The following is a 21,467-nucleotide window of genomic DNA, read 5'->3' as shown; positions in this document are numbered from 1 at the left end:
AACAAACCAAACACAGCGTATGTACCTGGCACTGTCTGAGGCTGTTTATGTGTTTCCCCTACAGGTGCTGCAGACGGAGGGAGCACCAATCCCAGGGGCGGTGATGCCTGCTCTACCCATGTATGAGATATGGCGGCTTCTGGCACAGAACAGCCTTGTTAATCATTTATGGCCTAATCATAAGTGCTGGTAAAATAGAAAAGTGTATCTGCAGTGTCTTCAGTGTCAGCGATGTTTATTGTACTTGTCGTGGCTCTGTTGGGGTCAGCAGGTGAGATGGACGCAGAACATACAGTATTACATCAATGGGGGATGGCTAATACTATCCAAGGGGCTTCTGAAATAATTTCATACACCCACACCCACATATATCTATATATTTATCTATATGCACCCATATACTGTATGTATATATATATATATATATGTCTGTCTATCTCCCTGGCTGTCGATGAGGCATCCATTGCGCAATATCTTCCCCAAGCAAAACATACTGATAAACAGAATTCTATCTAACGTTTGTAGTAACTGTATAATAGTTAGTGATAATGTATGTCAGTATTTAGAACTGCAATTACTAGGTGTGTTAAAATATAATCATTAGCACAGTAAGACCTGCAAAGAATAATCTGTATTTGCAATAGTTTAAATATTAATTTCTAAAACCTCTGTTCTCGATTTATACATTAAATATTCTCAGTATTTATTACATACAATGAATTCCAGACAATGCGATTAGCTTACCCTGTACTATTTAAATTGATGATAACTTTCTGGGGTTTTACTACTAATACTCATCTTTCTATTCCTTTGTATTTTGAACAGTTAAGGCCCATTCCATTGACCGGATAATAGGGGGAGAGGACTGCCCGCCTCATTCCCAGCCATGGTTGGCGGTACTGTACTACTTCAATAGGTTTATCTGTGGCGGAATCCTTATCGATGAGTACTGGGTTCTGACAGCGGCTCACTGCAGGATGACGTAAGCATTCAATGATCATTAACTTTGTGTTCTGCTTTTCTTACTGATTATAATCCACAGAAAAAATAAAGACTGAACCCAAAGGCTACGGAATTTATTTTTATTTGTATTCAGCGGTGCAAGTATGCGGGTACGCTCGGGTACGGAGTGCCCTTAAGAATTTGGCATCGCAGTGGCGTAACTAGAAATGTTTCCCCCACTTCATTTAACAGACACTCCACTGCCGCCGGAGACCCAGGAGGGACACACAGGAGAGGCGCGCGCTGTGCCCTCCGTGTCCCTCCTTCCCAGCAGAAATCAGTGACGGTGGGTAGGGCGTCCCGCAGCCCTGCATGCCTCCAAGCGCTCACAGGGGCTGCGGGCCCCTAGTTATGCCACTGTGGCAGCGGGTACTCAGTACCACCTGTCACACACTTTGCCATTACCACATTTATAATGTGCCACAAAGCAACAAGACCATGGTGCTTGGCAGCATGATGGCTCCTCCCACTATGTCAGGGTCACTGGGAGTGCAACAGTGGCTGTATTTTCCTGTTATACTGGATGCATTACTATATATTTCTATTATACTGGGGGTATTACTATATATTTCTATTATACTGGAGGTATCACTATATATTTCTATTATACTGGAGGTATTACTATATATTTCTATTATACTGGAGGTATTACTATATATTTCTATTATACTGGGGGTATTACTATATATTTCTATTATACTGGAGGTATTACTATATATTTCTATTATACTGGAGGTATTACTATATATTTCTATTATACTGGGGGTATTACTATATATTTCTATTATACTGGAGGTATCACTATATATTTCTATTATACTGGAGGCATTACTATATATTTCTATTATACTGGAGGTATCACTATATATTTCTATTATACTGGAGGTATCACTATATATTTCTATTATACTGGAGGTATCACTATATATTTCTATTATACTGGAGGTATCACTATATATTTCTATTATACTGGAGGCATTACTATATATTTCTATTATACTGGATGTATTACTATGTATTTCTATTATACTGGAAGTATCATTATATATTTCTATTATACTGGAGGTATCACTATATATTTCTATTATACTGGAGGCATTACTATATATTTCTATTATACTGGAGGTATCACTATATATTCCTATTATACTGGAGGTATCACTATATATTTCTATTATACTGGAGGTATCACTATATATTTCTATTATACTGGAGGTATCACTATATATTTCTATTATACTGGAGGCATTACTATATATTTCTATTATACTGGAGGCATTACTATATATTTCTATTATACTGGAGGCATTACTATATATTTTTATTATACTGGAGGTATTACTATATATTTCTATTATACTGGAGGCATTACTATATATTGTTATTATACTGGGGGCATTACTATATATTTCTATTATACTGGAGGTATCACTATATATTTCTATTATACTGGAAGTATCACTATATATTTCTATTATACTGGAGGTATCACTATATATTTCTATTATACTGGAGGTATCACTATATATTTCTATTATACTGGAGGTATCACTATATATTTCTATTATACTGGAGGCATTACTATATATTTCTATTATACTGGAGGCATTACTATATATTTCTATTATACTGGAGGCATTACTCAGGGCCGAAACTAGGATTTCTGTCACCCGGGGCAAGGTAGTCATTTGACACCCCCCCCCCCCCGCAAAAAAAATAATATATTTTACAATAAATAAATAAAAATAATAAAATAAAATAAAAAATAAATAAATAAATGAATAAAAATTTTCTAACATAAATTTCATATCCAGGAAAAAGTGTCCCCATTTTACACATTGCGGCAGGAAAAAGTGTCCCCATTTTACACATTGCGGCAGGAAAAAGTGTCCCCATTTTACACATTGCGGCAGGCACGTGTCCCCATTTTACACAGTACGCTGGCAAGTGTCCCCATTTTACACATTGCGGCAGGAAAAAGTGTCCCCATTTTACACAGTACGCTGGCAAGTGTCCCCATTTTACACATTGCGGCAGGAAAAAGTGTCCCCATTTTACACAGTACGCTGGCAAGTGTCCCCATTTTACACATTGCGGCAGGCACAGGTCCTCATTTTACACAGTACGCTGGCACAGGTCCCCATTTTACACAGTACGCTGGCAAGTGTCCCCATTTTACACAGTACGCTGGCACAGGTCCCCATTTTACACAGTACGATGGCACAGGTCCCCATTTTATACAGTACGCTGGCACAGGTCCCCATTTTACACAGTACGCTGGCACAGGTCCCCATTTTATACAGTATGCTGGCACAGGTCCCCATTTTACACAGTACGCTGGCACAGGTCCCCATTTTACACAGTACGCTGGCACAGGTCCCCATTTTACAAATTACGCTGGCACAGGTCCCCATTTTACACAGTACGCAGGCACAGGTCCCCATTTTACACAGTACGCTGGCACAGGTCCCCATTTTACACAGTACGCTGGCACAGGTCCCCATTTTACACAGTACGCTGGCACAGGTCCCCATTTTACACAGTACGCAGGCACAGGTCCCCATTTTACAAAGTACGCTGGCAAGTGTCCCCAATTTACACAGTACATTGGCACAGGTCCCCATTTTACACAGTACGCTGGCACAGGTCCCCATTTTATACAGTACGCTGGCACAGGTCCCCATTTTACACAGTACGCTGGCACAGGTCCCCATTTTACACAGTACGCTGGCACAGGTCCCCATTTTACACAGTACGCTGGCACAGGTCCCCATTTTACACAGTACGCAGGCACAGGTCCCCATTTTACACAGTACGCTGGCAAGTGTCCCCATTTTACACAGTACGCTGGCACAGGTCCCCATTTTACACAGTACGCTGGCACAGGTCCCCATTTTATACAGTACGCTGGCACAGGTCCCCATTTTACACAGTACGCTGGCACAGGTCCCCATTTTACACAGTACGCTGGCACAGGTCCCCATTTTACAAATTACGCTGGCACAGGTCCCCATTTTACACAGTACGCAGGCACAGGTCCCCATTTTACACAGTACGCTGGCACAGGTCCCCATTTTACACAGTACGCTGGCACAGGTCCCCATTTTACACAGTACGCTGGCAAGTGTCCCCATTTTACACAGTACGCTGGCACAGGTCCCCATTTTATACAGTACGCTGGCACAGGTCCCCATTTTACACAGTACGCTGGCACAGGTCCCCATTTTATACAGTATGCTGGCACAGGTACCCATTTTACACAGTACGCTGGCACAGGTCCCCATTTTACACAGTACGCTGGCACAGGTCCCCATTTTACAAATTACGCTGGCACAGGTCCCCATTTTACACAGTACGCAGGCACAGGTCCCCATTTTACACAGTACGCTGGCACAGGTCCCCATTTTACACAGTACGCTGGCACAGGTCCCCATTTTACACAGTACGCTGGCACAGGTCCCCATTTTACACAGTACGCAGGCACAGGTCCCCATTTTACAAAGTACGCTGGCAAGTGTCCCCAATTTACACAGTACATTGGCACAGGTCCCCATTTTACACAGTACGCTGGCACAGGTCCCCATTTTATACAGTACGTTGGCACAGGTCCCCATTTTACACAGTACGCTGGCACAGGTCCCCATTTTACACAGTACGCTGGCACAGGTCCCCATTTTACACAGTACGCTGGCACAGGTCCCCATTTTACACAGTACGCAGGCACAGGTCCCCATTTTACACAGTACGCTGGCAAGTGTCCCCATTTTACACAGTACGCTGGCACAGGTCCCCATTTTACACAGTACGCTGGCACAGGTCCCCATTTTACACAGTACGCTGGCACAGGTCCCCATTTTACAAATTACGCTGGCACAGGTCCCCATTTTACACAGTACGCAGGCACAGGTCCCCATTTTACACAGTACGCTGGCACAGGTCCCCATTTTACACAGTACGCAGGCACAGGTCCCCATTTTACACAGTACGCAGGCACAGGTCCCCATTTTACACAGTACGCTGGCACAGGTCCCCATTTTACACAGTACGCTGGCACAGGTCCCCATTTTACACAGTACGCTGGCAAGTGTCCCCATTTTACACAGTACGCTGGCACAGGTCCCCATTTTACACAGTACGCTGGCACAGGTCCCCATTTTATACAGTACGCTGGCACAGGTCCCCATTTTACACAGTACGCTGGCACAGGTCCCCATTTTATACAGTACGCTGGCACAGGTCCCCATTTTACACAGTACGCTGGCACAGGTCCCCATTTTACACAGTACGCTGGCACAGGTCCCCATTTTACAAATTACGCTGGCACAGGTCCCCATTTTACACAGTACGCAGGCACAGGTCCCCATTTTACACAGTACGCTGGCACAGGTCCCCATTTTACACAGTACGCTGGCACAGGTCCCCATTTTATACAGTACGCTGGCACATGTCCCCATTTTACACAGTACGCTGGCACAGGTCCCCATTTTACACAGTACGCTGGCACAGGTCCCCATTTTACAAATTACGCTGGCACAGGTCCCCATTTTACACAGTACGCAGGCACAGGTCCCCATTTTACATAGTACGCTGGCACAGGTCCCCATTTTACACAGTACGCTGGCACAGGTCCCCATTTTACAAATTACGCTGGCACAGGTCCCCATTTTACACAGTACGCAGGCACAGGTCCCCATTTTACACAGTACGCTGGCACAGGTCCCCATTTTACACAGTACGCTGGCACAGGTCCCCATTTTACACAGTATGCTGGCACAGGTCCCCATTTTACACAGTACGCTGGCACAGGTCCCCATTTTACACAGTACGCAGGCACAGGTCCCCATTTTATACAGTACGCTGGCACAGGTCCCCATTTTACACAGTACGCTGGCACAGGTCCCCATTTTACACAGTACGCTGGCACAGGTCCCCATTTTACAAATTACGCTGGCACAGGTCCCCATTTTACACAGTACGCAGGCACAGGTCCCCATTTTACACAGTACGCTGGCACAGGTCCCCATTTTACACAGTACGCTGGCACAGGTCCCCATTTTACACAGTATGCTGGCACAGGTCCCCATTTTACACAGTACGCTGGCACAGGTCCCCATTTTACACAGTACGCAGGCACAGGTCCCCATTTTATACAGTACGCTGGCACAGGTCCCCATTTTACACAGTACGCTGGCACAGGTCCCCATTTTACACAGTACGCTGGCACAGGTCCCCATTTTACAAATTACGCTGGCACAGGTCCCCATTTTACACAGTACGCAGGCACAGGTCCCCATTTTACACAGTACGCTGGCACAGGTCCCCATTTTACACAGTACGCTGGCACAGGTCCCCATTTTACACAGTACGCTGGCACAGGTCCCCATTTTACACAGTACGCAGGCACAGGTCCCCATTTTACACAGTACGCCTGCAAGTGTCCCCATTTTACACAGTACGCTGGCACAGGTCCCCATTTTATACAGTACGCTGGCACAGGTCCCCATTTTACATAGTACGCTGGCACAGGTCCCCATTTTACACAGTACGCTGGCACAGGTCGCCATTTTACAAATTACGCTGGCACAGGTCCCCATTTTACACAGTACGCAGGCACAGGTCCCCATTTTACACAGTACGCTGGCACAGGTCCCCATTTTACACAGTACGCTGGCACAGGTCCCCATTTTACACAGTATGCTGGCACAGGTCCCCATTTTACACAGTACGCTGGCACAGGTCCCCATTTTACACAGTACGCAGGCACAGGTCCCCATTTTACACAGTACGCAGGCACAGGTCCCCATTTTACACATTACGGCAGGTGGTGGGGAGAGGGAGGGAGAGAGAGAGAGAGAGAGAGGAAGGGAGAGGGGCTGACTTACATTTGAAGCGGTTCTCGCCGCTCTTCAGCCGCCTCTCCCTCCTCGTCTGCGCGGCTCCGGGCTCCCCCTTCTCCCTCCTCCGGCGGGGTTTCGTTGAATGACGCGTTTGCGCCGTGACGTCACGACGCAATCGCGTCATTCCGCGAAACTCCGCCCCCCGAGCAGGAGCGCTCGGGAAGAGGGAGGAGAGGAGATAAGGAGTCACAAAGTGCCGCGGCGGGCGCCCCGTATGGTTGCACGGCTCGCCCGCCGCTAGAAACGACACTGGCTGGAGGCATTACTATATATTTCTATTATACTGGAGGTATCACTATATATTTCTATTATACTGGGGGTATCACTATATATTTCTATTATATTGGAGGCATTACTATATATTTCTATTATACTGGAGGTATCACTATATATTTCTATTATACTGGAGGTATTACTATATATTTCTATTATACTGGAGGTATCACTATATATTTCTATTATACTGGAGGTATCACTATATATTTCTATTATACTGGAGGTATCATTACATATTTCTATTATACTGGAGGCAGGGCCGGTTCAAGGGCGCAGAGCGCCCCGGGCAGGAAAGGGGCGTGGCCTAATACAGGGGGCGTGGTGAGTCACGCCCCCTGTACATTGAAAGCGCCGCTTGAATGCTGAGCGGTGCGCGATGACGTCATCGCGCACCGCACAGCAAAAGGTCCTCTCCACGAAGAGAAACTAGACGCTATGCGTCTAGTTCCCTTCGTGGAGAGGACCTTTGCTGTGCGGTGCGCGATGACGTCATCGCGCACCGCTCAGCAGTTACTCTCCACAAAGGGAAACTAGACGCATAGCGTCTAGTTCCCTTCACAGGAGGCGCCGAGGACGGGGACGGCAGCGGGCAGCGGAGGCGGACGGGGGACACAGCGGGCAGCAGTGGCGGATCTTGCCACGGTGCGGCGCCCTCCGGATGGCGCCAGCGCCCTCCGGAAGGCGGCGCCCCGGGCAAAAGTCCTGCTTGCCCGTGGCAAGAACCGCCACTGACTGGAGGCATTACTATATATTTCTATTATACTAGAGTTATTACTGTATATTTCTATTATTCTGGAGGTTTCACTATATATATCTATTATACTGGAGGTATTACTATATATTTCTATTATACTGGAGGTATCACTATATATTTCTATTATACTGGAGGTATCACTATATATTTCTATTATACTAGAGTTATCACTATATATTTCTATTATTCTGGAGGTATCACTATATATTTCTATTATACTGGAGGCATTACTATATATTTCTATTATACTGGAGGTATCACTTAATATTCCTATTATACTTGAGGCATTACTATATATTTGTAGCCTTGCCTCCAGATTCCCCCCCAAAAGGGGCTGTGTCGTTTGGCCACGCCGCTAGTGTCATGTAGCCACTCCCATTAGCAGCATGTGGCCACACCCCCTCATAACACATGACCACCCCCATTTTTCGGCACTCAGTACCACTAAGAAAATATTACCTATACTGGAAAGGCTACATGGGTCCACAATTAGGGGCCTAGGGCCTAATTCATACCTGATCACAAAAGCATAATTTTTCTTTAATGGGAAAACCATGTTGCACTGCAGGTGGGGCAGATGTAAGAAGTGCAGAGAGAGTTAAATGTGTGTCAGTTATTTTGTTTCTGTGCAGGGTAAATACTAGCTTTATTAGTTTTATTTTTACACTGCAATTTAGATTTTAGTTTGAACACACCCCACCAAAATCTAACTCTCTCTGCAGATGTTACATATGCCCCACCTGCACTGCACATGGTTTTGCCCATTAGAGAAAAATTTTGCTGTTGTGATCAGGTCTGAATTAGGCCCTTATTTATCAAGCATATTGTTTAATAAATTTATGTAGAAACAGCATTTTCTGCATAGTTTCATGAATCGTTGTTATTCTCAATGGGGGCTACGGTTTGACTCCTGTGTACTAAACTCTGAAAATTTAAACCTTTCGGAGTTTGGCCCCAATGGCTTACATTGCCTCAAATGATGCAAACCATTTTTATATTTGCAGGTGAGGGAACTAATTGTACAATCCCTCTTCAGCAGCTTCCGTCCAGCTACGGAAACCAGCATACACATTATCAGATTCCCCGAGAGCAGTGGTTTCCAAACTTTTTTGAGCCACGGCGCCCTAGAATATCAGAGTTTTTCACAGCACCCCTAGGCCAAAAATGTCTTATTGAGAAATTTAGAAATAAATATTAAATTAAGTAGATCATGTTTATATGTCATCCTTAGGGTCAGTTGTGTGGTGAGGGACAAGATTTGCTTCTGTTTGGCCACATATTTTATGACTGGCAGCCACCAGCACAGGTTTGCCTATTATATTGACCATGAATAATTTGAATTGGTCCTGGACCACCAACCCAGGGCACCCCTGCAAGTGTCCCGAGGCACCCTAGGGAGCCATGGCACACAGTTTGGGAACCTCTGCCCTAGAGGATTCTTATGCAAATGGTTATCACTACTACGTAGCAGGGCCATTTTCAAAATGTCCACTGCCATATGGACTGTTAATAATTGCAGCAGTGCTGCGCTGAATAGCCGCAGTAACTGAGATGCTGGCGCCATGTTTTCTGTGTACTGGTTCACAGTTGTAGGTTGAAACCCTGAAAACTGTTGCAAACAAGCCGGCGTTTCCTTCTAGTGCTACAGCTGTTTCGTGCACTAGAGAAATGTCTATTGCAGAAGTCTGGGCCAAACACAGTCTTCTTCTATAACCTCACATGATTATACAGCACGTTCTTGCTCTGAATCTAGAAGAGGTATTACCTGTAAAACAGGCAAATCAGTGCAAAACCCCCCCCACTAAGGCTGAAGAACAAGCTGAGTGTTTACAAACTTCACAAATTGCAGAGGAGAGTGTGTGTCCAGTCTTATATGTGTATCTGACATTGCTGACACTGTACTCATAGAGACGTCTCCCTCCACCATTTCTGCACCCTCTGCAAATGTGGGGATGAGTAGCACAAGTAAAGATGGTGACATAGAAATTGGGGAAGCTACTGTGGAAGTGCAACAGGATGAGGAAGATTTTTGTGTATCTGACACTAATGAGAGTGTTGGTGATGAGGACATTGTTTTACTCTAAGTCAGCCACCAGTGGCAGCAGTTCTTGACCATGATCAAAAGAAGGCCATTGTCATGCCTGGGTATAGGATCAAAAAAGCCACCTCTTTTGTGTGGAATTATTTGTATATAAATCCTGACATTTGTCAAGGCATCTGACGTTAAACATCCAGGAACCTCATCTCTGTTATGTCATTTGCAGCAAGATCATCCAACGTATTTGGGAAAATCTGAAAAATCAGGTAAAATAATACAAAGCAATCTAGCATCAGCTAGCTCCCAGCTCTCAGCTAGATCCCAGTACATACAATCGCCACTTTCATCACCAATCACCTAATTAATGATCAGATGTAGACCTCCTGCATACTTTTTACAAATGCTACCTGACTCTCCCCCTATCTAGGATACTCCCAAAGCATCCTTGCATGCTAAGGCTGCTGCTGCTGTGGGTGAATCTTCATCCCAGAAGGAGACTAACAGGACTAGTAGTTTCAAAGAACAATTGAATGTGAAACAATCCTTTGCAAGAGGAAGCAAGAATGAATTCTGCCACCCAGCCTCCTAATATACTGTATGTTAGTGTAAGATAGACTGATGTGAAGTTTGCAGCTCTGCGGTGTACCTATTCACTTTCTTGTCTTCTCTTAAAAACTTGTCTGGAATCCTTGGCTATTAACATTGCATTAGTTTATGGCCTTCTCTCTTCTAAGTTGCTGCAAAACAGAGTCGTGTAACTCTCTCAAGGCCACATCTCAAATGTAATTTTCTTAATCAATCAATTAACTAATCGATGAATCAATCAACCAATTAATCCTTTACTTGTCTTCCACTGTATAGTACACCTCTATTTCCCTGTACTGACCTCGGGCCTATGATTTAGTTCTTGATCAATGAGCTTTGCTGCCTATAGTATACTCACCCTCTCCTGGCTCCATTACAAACTTGTGTGCTGCGATGTGCCACAATGTAAAAAGACACATCTGTAGTTTATTAAATTGCCATCCGGTCAGCCACTGCTGTGTCACAATGTTTCACACATGTGCTATATTCTTTTAAACTGCCGTGTGTTTGTGCCTCTTCTCTGTTGCTTAGTTTAGCCAGCCAGCCTTTGGCCAATATTGGAAATATCTAGACATGCATGTTCTTTGACCCAAATTACATGATTTTAGTTATTTTAGTTTTTTTTTTAAATCCAGATCCAAAACCAAAACACTTGAGGGTTGTTTTGCCAAGACTTAAAACCAAAACCAAAACACTGAGGGTGTTTTTGGTAAAACCAAAACACGAGGGGGTCTGCACACATCTCTAGTTAATTTGATTTGTGAAAACATCAAGGAACAACCTTAAAAAATTAACACTCTCTATTATTTTGAATTCTGGTTGAGCCCACAAGTGACTGCCTCCTGGGTGTATATATGGTTAGTATTTTGGGGATAATTCAGACTTGATCGTAGATGTGCTAAATTTAGCACATCTACGATCACTTTCACAGATATGCGGGGGGACGCCCAGCACAGGGCTAGTACACCCCGCATGTCTGGCCCTACCCCAGCGCCACAGGTACAAAAGCATTGCGCGGCAGCGATGCTTTTGTACCTGAAGAGTAGCTCCCTACCAGCGCAGCTACTGCGCCCTGGCAGGGAGCTACCCGTCGCTCTCCGGGTTGCAGCGGCTGCCTGTGACATCCCGCACACGCTGCAGCCCGCCCTTTGCACGGTCCGGGCATGCCTGCATTGCTGGACCGCGCCCCAAAATGGTGGCCCAACACCGCCGGCCCATCCCCTCCCATCCAGGAAACGCCTCTGCCTGTCAATCAGTCAGAGGCGATCGCTGGGCTGAGATGCCGATCGCATCTCTGGCATGCGCCGGCGCACTGCGGCACCTGCACATGTGTGTAATACCCACCAAGGTAAGTATCATGTGCAATTTAGGATACACTTTTATTTTATTCAACTGTAACACTTCAGTGTAACTTCTTTTACTGTGAAATTTCGAGTAGTCAAGAGCGAAACAGTATTCGTATTATACTCAACATATGTTGCTTACATAAAAAAAAGGTATTACAATGCACAATATTTAGAGAATAACAATCCTACTAAGAGAAAACATAAATTTACAATAGCATTCACAGTAACAATTACCTTTTAATTGGGGCCCCTTTGTAACCTCTCTAATGTTCATATAAGTATATATAGATATTTCGTAGTTATAGTGCACTTTCTCTAGATAGTCAATCTCCTGAGATTAATCACTGAATCTGGGTATGCTAAAAGTAATAGCGGAGAAATCACACAAGGAAGGCAGCTTATTCCGTGTATCCAGAGGGCTTGGTGTTGGAGTTGTGTCTGTGAGAAATTGCAGCGATGTTACCTTGCATGCATCTGCAGTAACTGTGGAGACTGCTAAATCTTTCTAATTACTCCCTGGGTAGTCTCAGAGCCCAATGTGTTACCAGCCAGCTGAACTTTATTACGGTGGATCTAAAGAACTGTTCCTTAGCAGAGATTGTCCATAATCTCTGTAAGACTGTGATGAACCTAGCTAGGTTAGCTGTATCACTTGGTCCAGACTTGGCCCCAGCTCACCTCTCTGCTTTTAAAGGTGAGCTGCTGAATGTGCCTGTATCACTAAGTATCTAAGCCGCTCAATGTGTCTCGGCTACTTTGGCCTGCAGCTACCGGTCCATACGACTGTGTTGGCCGTTAAAATATAACTGTTACAGATGAAATGACTTTCCTTGGACTCTCTAGAAGCGTGGCAGCTGATACTGAGTGTATGATCGTGGCATGCATAAATAAGTATAGGCACGTATGCTGTTCTCTTTTCACAGTCTCTAAACCAGGGGTGGGCAATTATTTCAGCTGGGGAGCCGCTTAACACTTCCAGCGAATATTCGAGGGCCACATACAAAATATCTTTTGGTGCGATCGCAAGCCGATTGACAGGAAGAGGACGTTTGTGGATGGCAATTGACCGTTTTAGAGGAGTGTCCGGAAAAACGCAGGAGGCACCAGGCATTTCGAGGGAGGGTTATCTGACGTCAGCTCCGGCCCCGATCATCGCAGCGGCTGAGTAAGTCCTGGGCTGCGCAGAGACTGCACAAATTTCTGTTTGTGCAGCTCTCTTGCACATGCGATCGCAACCCCGGCACAGCGATTACCCCCTCCCCCTGTAGGCGGCGACTACCTGATCGCAGCAGTGCAAAAATCGCCTGCTAGCGATCAGGTCTGAATAAGGCCCATAGTTATGGATATAACTATAAAAACATAGTACATATAACTATAAAAACACACACCACAATACAATATACAATACATACATACATAGTAGAATACATCGTTTTTTTTACAGGCACAATACATATGTCCAATAAACACAGTAATCCAGTAGTAAAAAAAAACAAAAAAACACGGGGCTGAAAACAAACAGCACCCTGTGTAATGCTGCAGCCTCTACCCCCCCCCCCCCCCCCCGGACCCATATAGCAGTCTATCTTCCCCTCTCTCCTAAACCTATATGGCAGTCCCTACCCCCCTTTCCCCACCCTCCCCTAAACCTATATAGCAGTCCTTACCCTCCCCCACCCCCCTAAACCCTTACAACCGTTTTTAACTCCCCTCCCCATAACTTATAGGGCAGCTTTAGCTTTATCCATGGGGTTTACCTATTTGTCAGTGACGATCCCCACTGTCAGTGATGATCCGCGCTGCTGCTGCTGATGCTGCTTCTCCCCGCTGGCCGCCGCTTCTTCTCCCCGCTGGCCGCCGTTTCTTCTCCCCACTGTCCTCCGCTTGTGCTCCCCACTGGCCGCTTCATTCTGCTCCGAGTCCCACTCTGCATTGCCCGCCCAGCGCCGCCCCCCGTGACGCCCAGCGCCGCCCCCCGTGACGCCCAGCGCATGAGATAGAGGAAATCCCGGTCAGCTGACCATGTGACGTGACCGGGATTTCCTCAGCGGCGCCGCGTCTGCGAGCAGTGCAATGACAAGCGGCCTGTCGGGCCTCTTGTCATTGCACTCTGGTGGGGCACAGCGGGCCAGGCAGGATCGGTCCGCGGGCCGCATCCGGCCCGCGGGCCGCATGTTGCCCACCCCTACTCTAAACTGTAAGTCTGTAATGCTAAATGATTTAACAACAGCTGCAGCAAGGAGAGGGTAAACTGCTGACAGAATATTCTTAGTAAGGGTTCCTGGATCTGAAAGGTGCAACGTACTCAGTGTTTCCTCACCAGCTCCTGTTCACTGTGTTCACTGAAGCACCGCCCCCTTTCTCAGGCTGGGAACTGCCTCCAGTCTGCCCCTATAGGGGATGGGAGCTACATCACCACACTCCCATGTCAGCGGCGGTCGCTGGAAGCTGTAGATATGCTGCGGGAGGCTCTCACTGCTCTCTGGTTGCCATTTCTCTAACTCCAGTCACGGGGACAGTGGCTTTTACAGGAAACCTGCGCAGCACCTCCTCACAACCGTCCAGCCACCGTCCTCTCCCTAAGATGTCCGCCTAACCTCCACCAACTGTCACACCTGACATTGGTCATGTGACCACCTTCTGGCCTCTTGAGCAGCTGCAGAGACTGTTGGGAATTATCTGCCTGTGAAATGACAGAAATGCGCTGTAGTGCACTGCACAGTGTCAGATATAAAGTAGTATCTTGCATAGCAGGGTATTACATGTGCAGTTCAGACCTGATCGCCCACTGTGCAAAAATGCACATCTGTGATCAGGTCTGAATTAGCCCCTTTGTCCTTTGCGTCATTTTTGCATTTATTTGGATTCTGTCTTAATGCAACATTATTGTACAGGTTGAATCTGATCATAAATCTGTTTTGTTGATTGGAAACTGCTCATCTGAGAAGTTTTTTCTTTATTTATTGACTCTCATGTTACTTTTGGTCAACAGGAATATTCAGATTCATCTTGGAAAACATAACCGGAAAGTCCATGAGGACACCGAACAGTTAACGTATGCTGATAAAATGTATTGCCATCCAGAATATAACAGCACCACTTATGACAATGATATCATGCTCCTGAAGCTAGCATCTCCAGCCATCATGAATGACTATGTGAGTGCTATCTCCTTACCCACTGAGCCCGTGGATGATGACACCATTTGTATCATCTCTGGATGGGGATCCACCAGCAGCCCTGATGGTAACAACATACTTAAATGAAACAGTAAAATAAGAAAAATCATTGTGGTTACAGCAACACTCCCGATTATACACTTACAGAGGACATGTATACAGTTCAAAAGCTCACTTACAAAAAAGAGGGCACATCTTCCCTGGGCTGGTGCTTCCGGAACTTCTTGGGAGGCAGTTAGAGAATGCTGCCTAGCCACTCTGATTGTAGATTACACCAAATGTCTGCTAGCTTGCTGATTGGGGGATGGCTGCAGTTATCCATCAATCAGAACGCAGCATTCTCTACCTGCCTCCAGCCTGCAGCAGGACAGTGAATGGCTGTCAGCTTGCTGATTGGTGGAAGGTTGGAGCTATCGAGCAGTCAGAATGGTGACAGCCATTCAGTGCATGGAAGAATGTAGAGAGATGATGCTGGGCAGCAGGACGGGTAAGTTATGATTTTTTTCATTTATTCCTGTGGATGAATGGGTGGGTGGGTCCCCAGTACATTGCCTTTCCCAGGGCCTACAGTGCTGTTAAGATGGCCCCGGGCTTCAAGAAGATTTTTTTTTATTGTCTTACCTTTGTGTTGGTTTTAGGGTAGAACCTGGATCAATAAGACATCATGTGTCAGGTGACTTGAAGGGAACGCACAAAATCTGTCTCATGGGCGTGTCATAGAAGTGATGAGGGCATGTCTCTGCAAGCGGGCTGCATTCTCAGATGCATAGCAGTGCTAGGAATCTTGGATTTGCTTAATGTTTAGACTCTTGGACTAGCTTAGAATTGTGGTTCTTGAACTTAATGAACGTGGGGATACTTGTACTTGCTTTATGTTAAGGGGAACTCCAGAACTATTGTGGTGAGACACCTAGAGCCCTCAAGAGGGTCTTCCACCAATAGTAACCCCCCTGCTGTTCCCGGTATCCGGATGATAGATAGACAGTGTCTAGTTAGACAGTCAATAGATAGACACTGTTGGCCAGATGCATCATCACTTCGAAAGTGATAAAATGGAGAGTGAAAAAGTGCCAGCCAATCAGCTCCTAACTGCCATTTTTCAAACCCAGCATGTGACATGGCAGTTAGGAGCTGATTGGCTGGTACTTTTTCACTCTCCATTTTAGCACTTTCCAAGCGATGATGCATCTAGCCGTGTATGTTAGACAGACATTAGGTCAACAGGGTCAAAAGGGTCAAAAGGTCGACATGAAAATGGTCGACATAAAAAAGGTAGAGTTTTTTTAATGTAACATGTTTTTGGACTATTTCATACCTTCTCTATTCATGTCGGCATAGAGTTTGTTATAAACCTTGTGGCGAGCCACTGAGCCCGAAGTGTGGCGAGTGAAGCGAGCCCCACGAGTGGATGCCTTTCTATATAGTTGGGTGTCCCAGATGACAAAAGTATTCACACAAACCCCAAAAATGCAAAAAAATTGTGTCTACCTTTTTTGTATCGACCATTTTCATGTTGACCTTTTGACCCCGTCGACCTTTTGACCATGTCGACCTAATGTCTGTATGACATGGGGTGTCTATCTATTGACTGTCTAACTAGACACTGTCTATTTATCATCCCACAACCGCTGTTACCTTAGTGCTCGATGCACACACTGGTACTTAGGAGACCCCCTGGACTTAAAACCTCCAGTAGTAGGAGCTCACCCAATACACTGAAGACCCAGGATAGCACTGAGAAATGACTGAGAGGGAGGCACACAATTGCCTGTGGGAGTGATGCATGAACAGGATTAGAATCTCAGTCAGGGCAGGTGTTACACTGTGCAGCTGGTATGTAGACTGCAAGCCAAAGTACTGGTGAAGGCAGATGAAGGGTGCTATACTAAGCTTTAGGGGAAAGCAGGCAGGGCAGGAGTTAGGACACTGACAGGCAAATAGTCCGGCAGAGTACCCACAGAGAGTTAATTTGGAAAGGCGTCAGGGGCCAGCAGTTTACACTACAGGTATTAACTATAACCAGCACTGAGGGAGTGGCCAGGAGAGGATATAAAGTGTAGCTGCACCCAGAGGTGCAGCTACGTGCCATGGTGCACGGAGCAAGGGTATGTTTCGGTGCCCCCTATCCTGTACTGACTTGGGTACATGTTACATTTGAAAATAAAAAAATATTTAAAAATCCTAAATCGATGACAGGGCTGGTTCTAGACCTTGTGGATCTCATCTCAGGCGAAGGTTTCCTTTGGGCGCCCCCATGTTTAAAATAGGGGCGCGCAGCAAAAATATAGGGGCATGGCTTCATGGGGAAGGGGCGTGGCCACAGCATAGTACCAATTCAGATGACACCTTACTGTATTGTCTGCTATTCACATTACACCACAGTAGTGTCCGTTATTAACATTACCCCAATCAGTAGTACCCCTTATACACTTTACGGCACACAGTAGAGCCCTGTATACACATTACACAACACAGTAGAGCCGCTTACACATGTTATGCTGCAGTAGAGCTGCTTATACATGTTACTCTGCTGCTTATAATGCAGAGAGAGGTGCTGCTGCAGCAGCTGGGACAGAGAGAGGTGCTGCTGCAGCAGCTGGGACAGAGAGAGGTGCTGCTGCAGCAGCTGGGACAGAGAGAGGTGCTGCTGCAGCAGCTGGGACAGAGAGAGGAGCTGCAGCAGCAGCCGGGGCAGAAAGAGGTGCTGCAGCCGAGGGGACAAAGAGTGATGTAGCAGGACAGAAGTAACCCTGCTGCACAGCTTCAAGCAGACAGTGAGACATATAAAGAGGGTGAGTAGAGTTCCGGCATGTGCCGGCTGTCAGTGTTTCCTGCTGTCACCTCTGGCCTGTCCTGTTCCATACCTAGTCTCAGAGTCCGAGTCAGTGTGTGCCCCTTTGCTTTTCCTTCTCCTGCTATGCGGCTGTCTCTACAGCGGCCTGCAGTATATTGGGCAGAGTGAGGGGGGGGCAGATGCTGGCGTGCCCTCTAACTTTTCTGGTGCCCGGAGCTCGAGCTCCACTGGAGCCACCCTTGCTACACCCCTGGCTGCACCAATCAGCTACCAGACAGCCAGAGAGAGCAGTTATTACCTAAAGACGTGCAGCTGCATTGCTGCACATGCTCACAGAGAGTATCCGCCCTGCCTCCTGGTTACCCAGCAACTGGGAACGCCGTCTGCCAAGTCTAACCCGGCTGTATACCCAGGGGGTGTCTGTACATAGGTGCACTCTGCCCTATGGTATTGAACTTGCACTTATCTTCTGACAAATGCCACCATGCTTTGTGGGTGGCATTTGCTATTATTTCTCTGAAGAAATTTGTTGGACTGCATGTGATGATTGCGCTAAGTGAACACTGTAACACGTACATCTCACATTCTCTTTGTACTGTACTTTTGCAGAGTCGTACCCCGATGTGCTGCAGTGTCTGAACATCACCACTATATCTGCCTCTGTCTGTCAGGAGCTCTCCGGGAATGATATCATAACCGACAACATGATTTGTGCCGGAGATCTTGAAGGGGGGAAAGATTCCTGCCAGGTAATGTTTGCGCAGTTTCTTAATGTAACACAGCCTGGGGCTGACGTCTGCCACTGCAATAGTTTTGTGACACAACACTTGAAACATTCCTCGGCTTCTTGACACTAACCGAACCCACCAGCCCTAGCTATCGTCCGGCTGCTATTCAGCGTTGGAAGCCCCGCCTACCTGATCCACAGTCCTTTTATCCTTTCCACATATCCCAGACCGATCACACCCATGTAGTGCAGCTGTTTGTAAAACCCTACAGGTAACAGCAGGATCCTTAAACCTGTCTGCCCCTTTTCTTAGGGAATGAGTCCTGTTCTGAACATCAGAACGGGTGTGAATTATTAGATCTGCACTAAAAAGTTCTAGAGTCAATAAGTCTACTACTAATGGTAGACACGCATTGGTCGACAAGGTCAAAAGATCGACAGCGTCAAAAGATCAACATGGAAATGGTCGACACACTATTTTTTTTGGGGGGGGAGGGGGTGTTGTCACTTTCTGCCACAAACAAGCATCATTAGTGTAACACGTCCCCTTCGGGCAAGGTTACTATTTCCAAACGTAGTCCACATGGAATCTTTGACCCTGTAGACCTTTTTAGTGTAGATCTATAGACTGGATACCCATCAGAACATTGAAAAGTACCCCCTTTGCCACAATACACACACAATTACCATGCAGATGTTATATTGTAGCAGGTGCTTAGGTCCCTCCCCCTAATGCTGCGATTTATGGGTCAATCATGAGGAGGCAGGGACAAAATTATGTGTTTATATTGGATTTACATTATATAGGCCCCTCCCCCTTCCTCTTGACCCACAAATCCCATCAAAAGGCTGGGGGGCTACAACTGCAGGCCACGGGACCTTGGTCAGTAATAAAAAAACATATGGGCTTTATCAAAGGGGTTTCTGGTCACTTAGAAACCCACACTGTGTGTGCCAATGCGGTCTGTCACCTATGTTTTACTATAAAGACTACTGACATTTTTAACTATTTTAACTGACTATTACCTATTTGCCTCTATCATGCATTTTGCGAACATATATTTTCTGTATATTTTCTTGACCATGTATTTTTGGCAATATACTGCTTGACATTTTGCCTTTAGGCTCAGAGTGTCACTATCTGAAAAGTTATTTAAAAAAAAATTGCATCTCATCCTACATTGGAATTCTGTATTATAATAATTTATTTTTAAATTGCCCCTATGGGGTATATTCGACGGAGAGGATCCGACACTTCACTATTCAATTTGCGGGCATTTCCGACAGGTTTCTGCCTGTTTCCGCAAATGCCGATCCAACTTTTTTTGTAAGTCGAATCGGCATTGTTGGAAACGGGCTAAAAACCTGTTGGAAACGCCCGCAAATCCGACAAAATACGTGGATCCATGGATATTCTGCTGATCCAGATTCGACCTATAAAAGTCGGAAAATGCAGTTTTTCTGACTTGTTGAATTGATTGAATACCCCCTATATCTCACAGGGCTGTACAGGGAGTACTCAATCATTCACAGTACTTCCTGACCCATTTGAGATACCGTCTAATTCTCTGATGCACAAACTAATTAACGTGCCAGCATATTTTTGGGCTGAGGGAGAAAACATAGAGCCCCACAATGATACCCAAACAAACATTGGAAGAACACACAAACTCCACACAGATGCTGTGATGCAAGAATGTATCTAGTACTTGTGTTCGACAACCCTTATATATCTCTATGAACAAATATTGTATCAATTTCTCACAACACAGAAATAAGTATGCTTTTCACTGAAATCTTTTATTTTTTTTCAGGGAGATTCCGGGGGGCCCCTCGTGTGTGGCTCCGTGTTACAGGGAATCACATCGTGGGGAGACTTTATCTGCGGAACGCCAAACAAGCCAGGAATCTATACTAAAGTCTTCAATTATCTCTCCTGGATTAAGGACATCATGGAGAATGAGGCTCAGGAAACATGCTAAAGGGGCACAGAGCTGGAATCCCTGGCAGCTGGATGACGGGAGAGCGACCGTGTGACACATCAGCTTCTGAAATATATAAACCTGCCGATAACTAATGGGTCATAATTAAATATCGAGAGCCAAAGCCATTTGTTTGAAGATGGTCTGTTTCTTATCATAGCTATAGTCCCACTGTACCTTTCGTTCACATATAAATGATACCTCTGCACATGTATGTTTATACGTGCTTAGCGGTCCCCTGCCCCCACCCACTCTGTGTGACTCTATGGGGTAAATTTACTAAGGTCCGTGTCTGCCCGATTTGGCAAACATGGGAGTGTTTGGGCATTTTTATAAACATGGAAATGTACTAAAGATCAAACGCAGGAGTGTTAGTTCAAATTGGTGTGGTATGTGTCTATGTCGACCAATTTTGGTCGACAGTAACTAGGTCGACAGGGTTTCTAGATTGACATGTTCTAGGTCGACAGGTCAAAAGGTCGACATGAGGTGTTTTTTTTTTGTGTGTGTGTCTTTTTCTCCGTACAGTGGGGGTAATTCAGAGTTGGTCTGACTATGGGGGTAATTCTGAGTTGATCGCAGCAGCAAATTTGTTAGCAGTTGGGCAAACCATGTGCAGTGCAGGTGGGGCAGATGTAACATGTGCAGAGAGAGTTAGATTTGGGTGGGGTGTGTTCAAACTGAAATCTAAATTGCAATGTAAAAATAAAGCAGCCAGTATTTACCCTGCACAGAAACAAAATAACCCACCCAAATCTAACTCTCTCTGCACATGTTACATCTGCACCACCTGCAGTGCACATGGTTTTGCCCAATTGCTAACAAAGTTCCTGCTGCGATCAACTCTGAATTACCCCCAGTGACCGGGAACCACAATTAGTGCACCG

General features: G+C 45.7%; 1 protein-coding gene across 2 annotated transcripts; it reads left to right on the top strand.

The window, feature by feature from the left end:
• Positions 1-231: 231 nt before the first annotated feature.
• Positions 232-20,708, top strand: LOC134966928 (trypsin-2-like). 2 transcript variants are annotated; one of them, XM_063943944.1, is made up of 5 exons: positions 232-271; positions 826-982; positions 14,891-15,144; positions 18,481-18,620; positions 20,413-20,708. In XM_063943944.1, exons 1-5 carry the CDS (start codon positions 232-234, stop codon positions 20,578-20,580), a joined length of 759 nt encoding a protein of 252 aa, XP_063800014.1. In that variant the 3' UTR covers positions 20,581-20,708. The 2 variants fall into 2 exon arrangements, with proteins under 2 accessions (XP_063800014.1, XP_063800015.1); XM_063943945.1 differs by lacking the exons at positions 232-271; positions 826-982 and adding an exon at positions 14,021-14,095.
• Positions 20,709-21,467: the final 759 nt, after the last annotated feature.

This window comes from Pseudophryne corroboree, chromosome 10 (assembly GCF_028390025.1).
Source record: "Pseudophryne corroboree isolate aPseCor3 chromosome 10, aPseCor3.hap2, whole genome shotgun sequence".
Taxonomy (NCBI): domain Eukaryota; kingdom Metazoa; phylum Chordata; class Amphibia; order Anura; family Myobatrachidae; genus Pseudophryne; species Pseudophryne corroboree.
This window is presented reverse-complemented; position numbering and strand designations above follow the sequence as displayed.

Bases quoted from the DNA above. Each gene is read 5' to 3' on its own strand.
- LOC134966928 (XM_063943944.1), top strand. From the start codon at position 232: ATGTTTATTGTACTTGTCGTGGCTCTGTTGGGGTCAGCAG. The intron at 983-14,890 runs GTAAGCATTCAA...TTTGGTCAACAG, and splicing joins GCGGCTCACTGCAGGATGAC to GAATATTCAGATTCATCTTG. The intron at 15,145-18,480 runs GTAACAACATAC...GTACTTTTGCAG, and splicing joins ATCCACCAGCAGCCCTGATG to AGTCGTACCCCGATGTGCTG.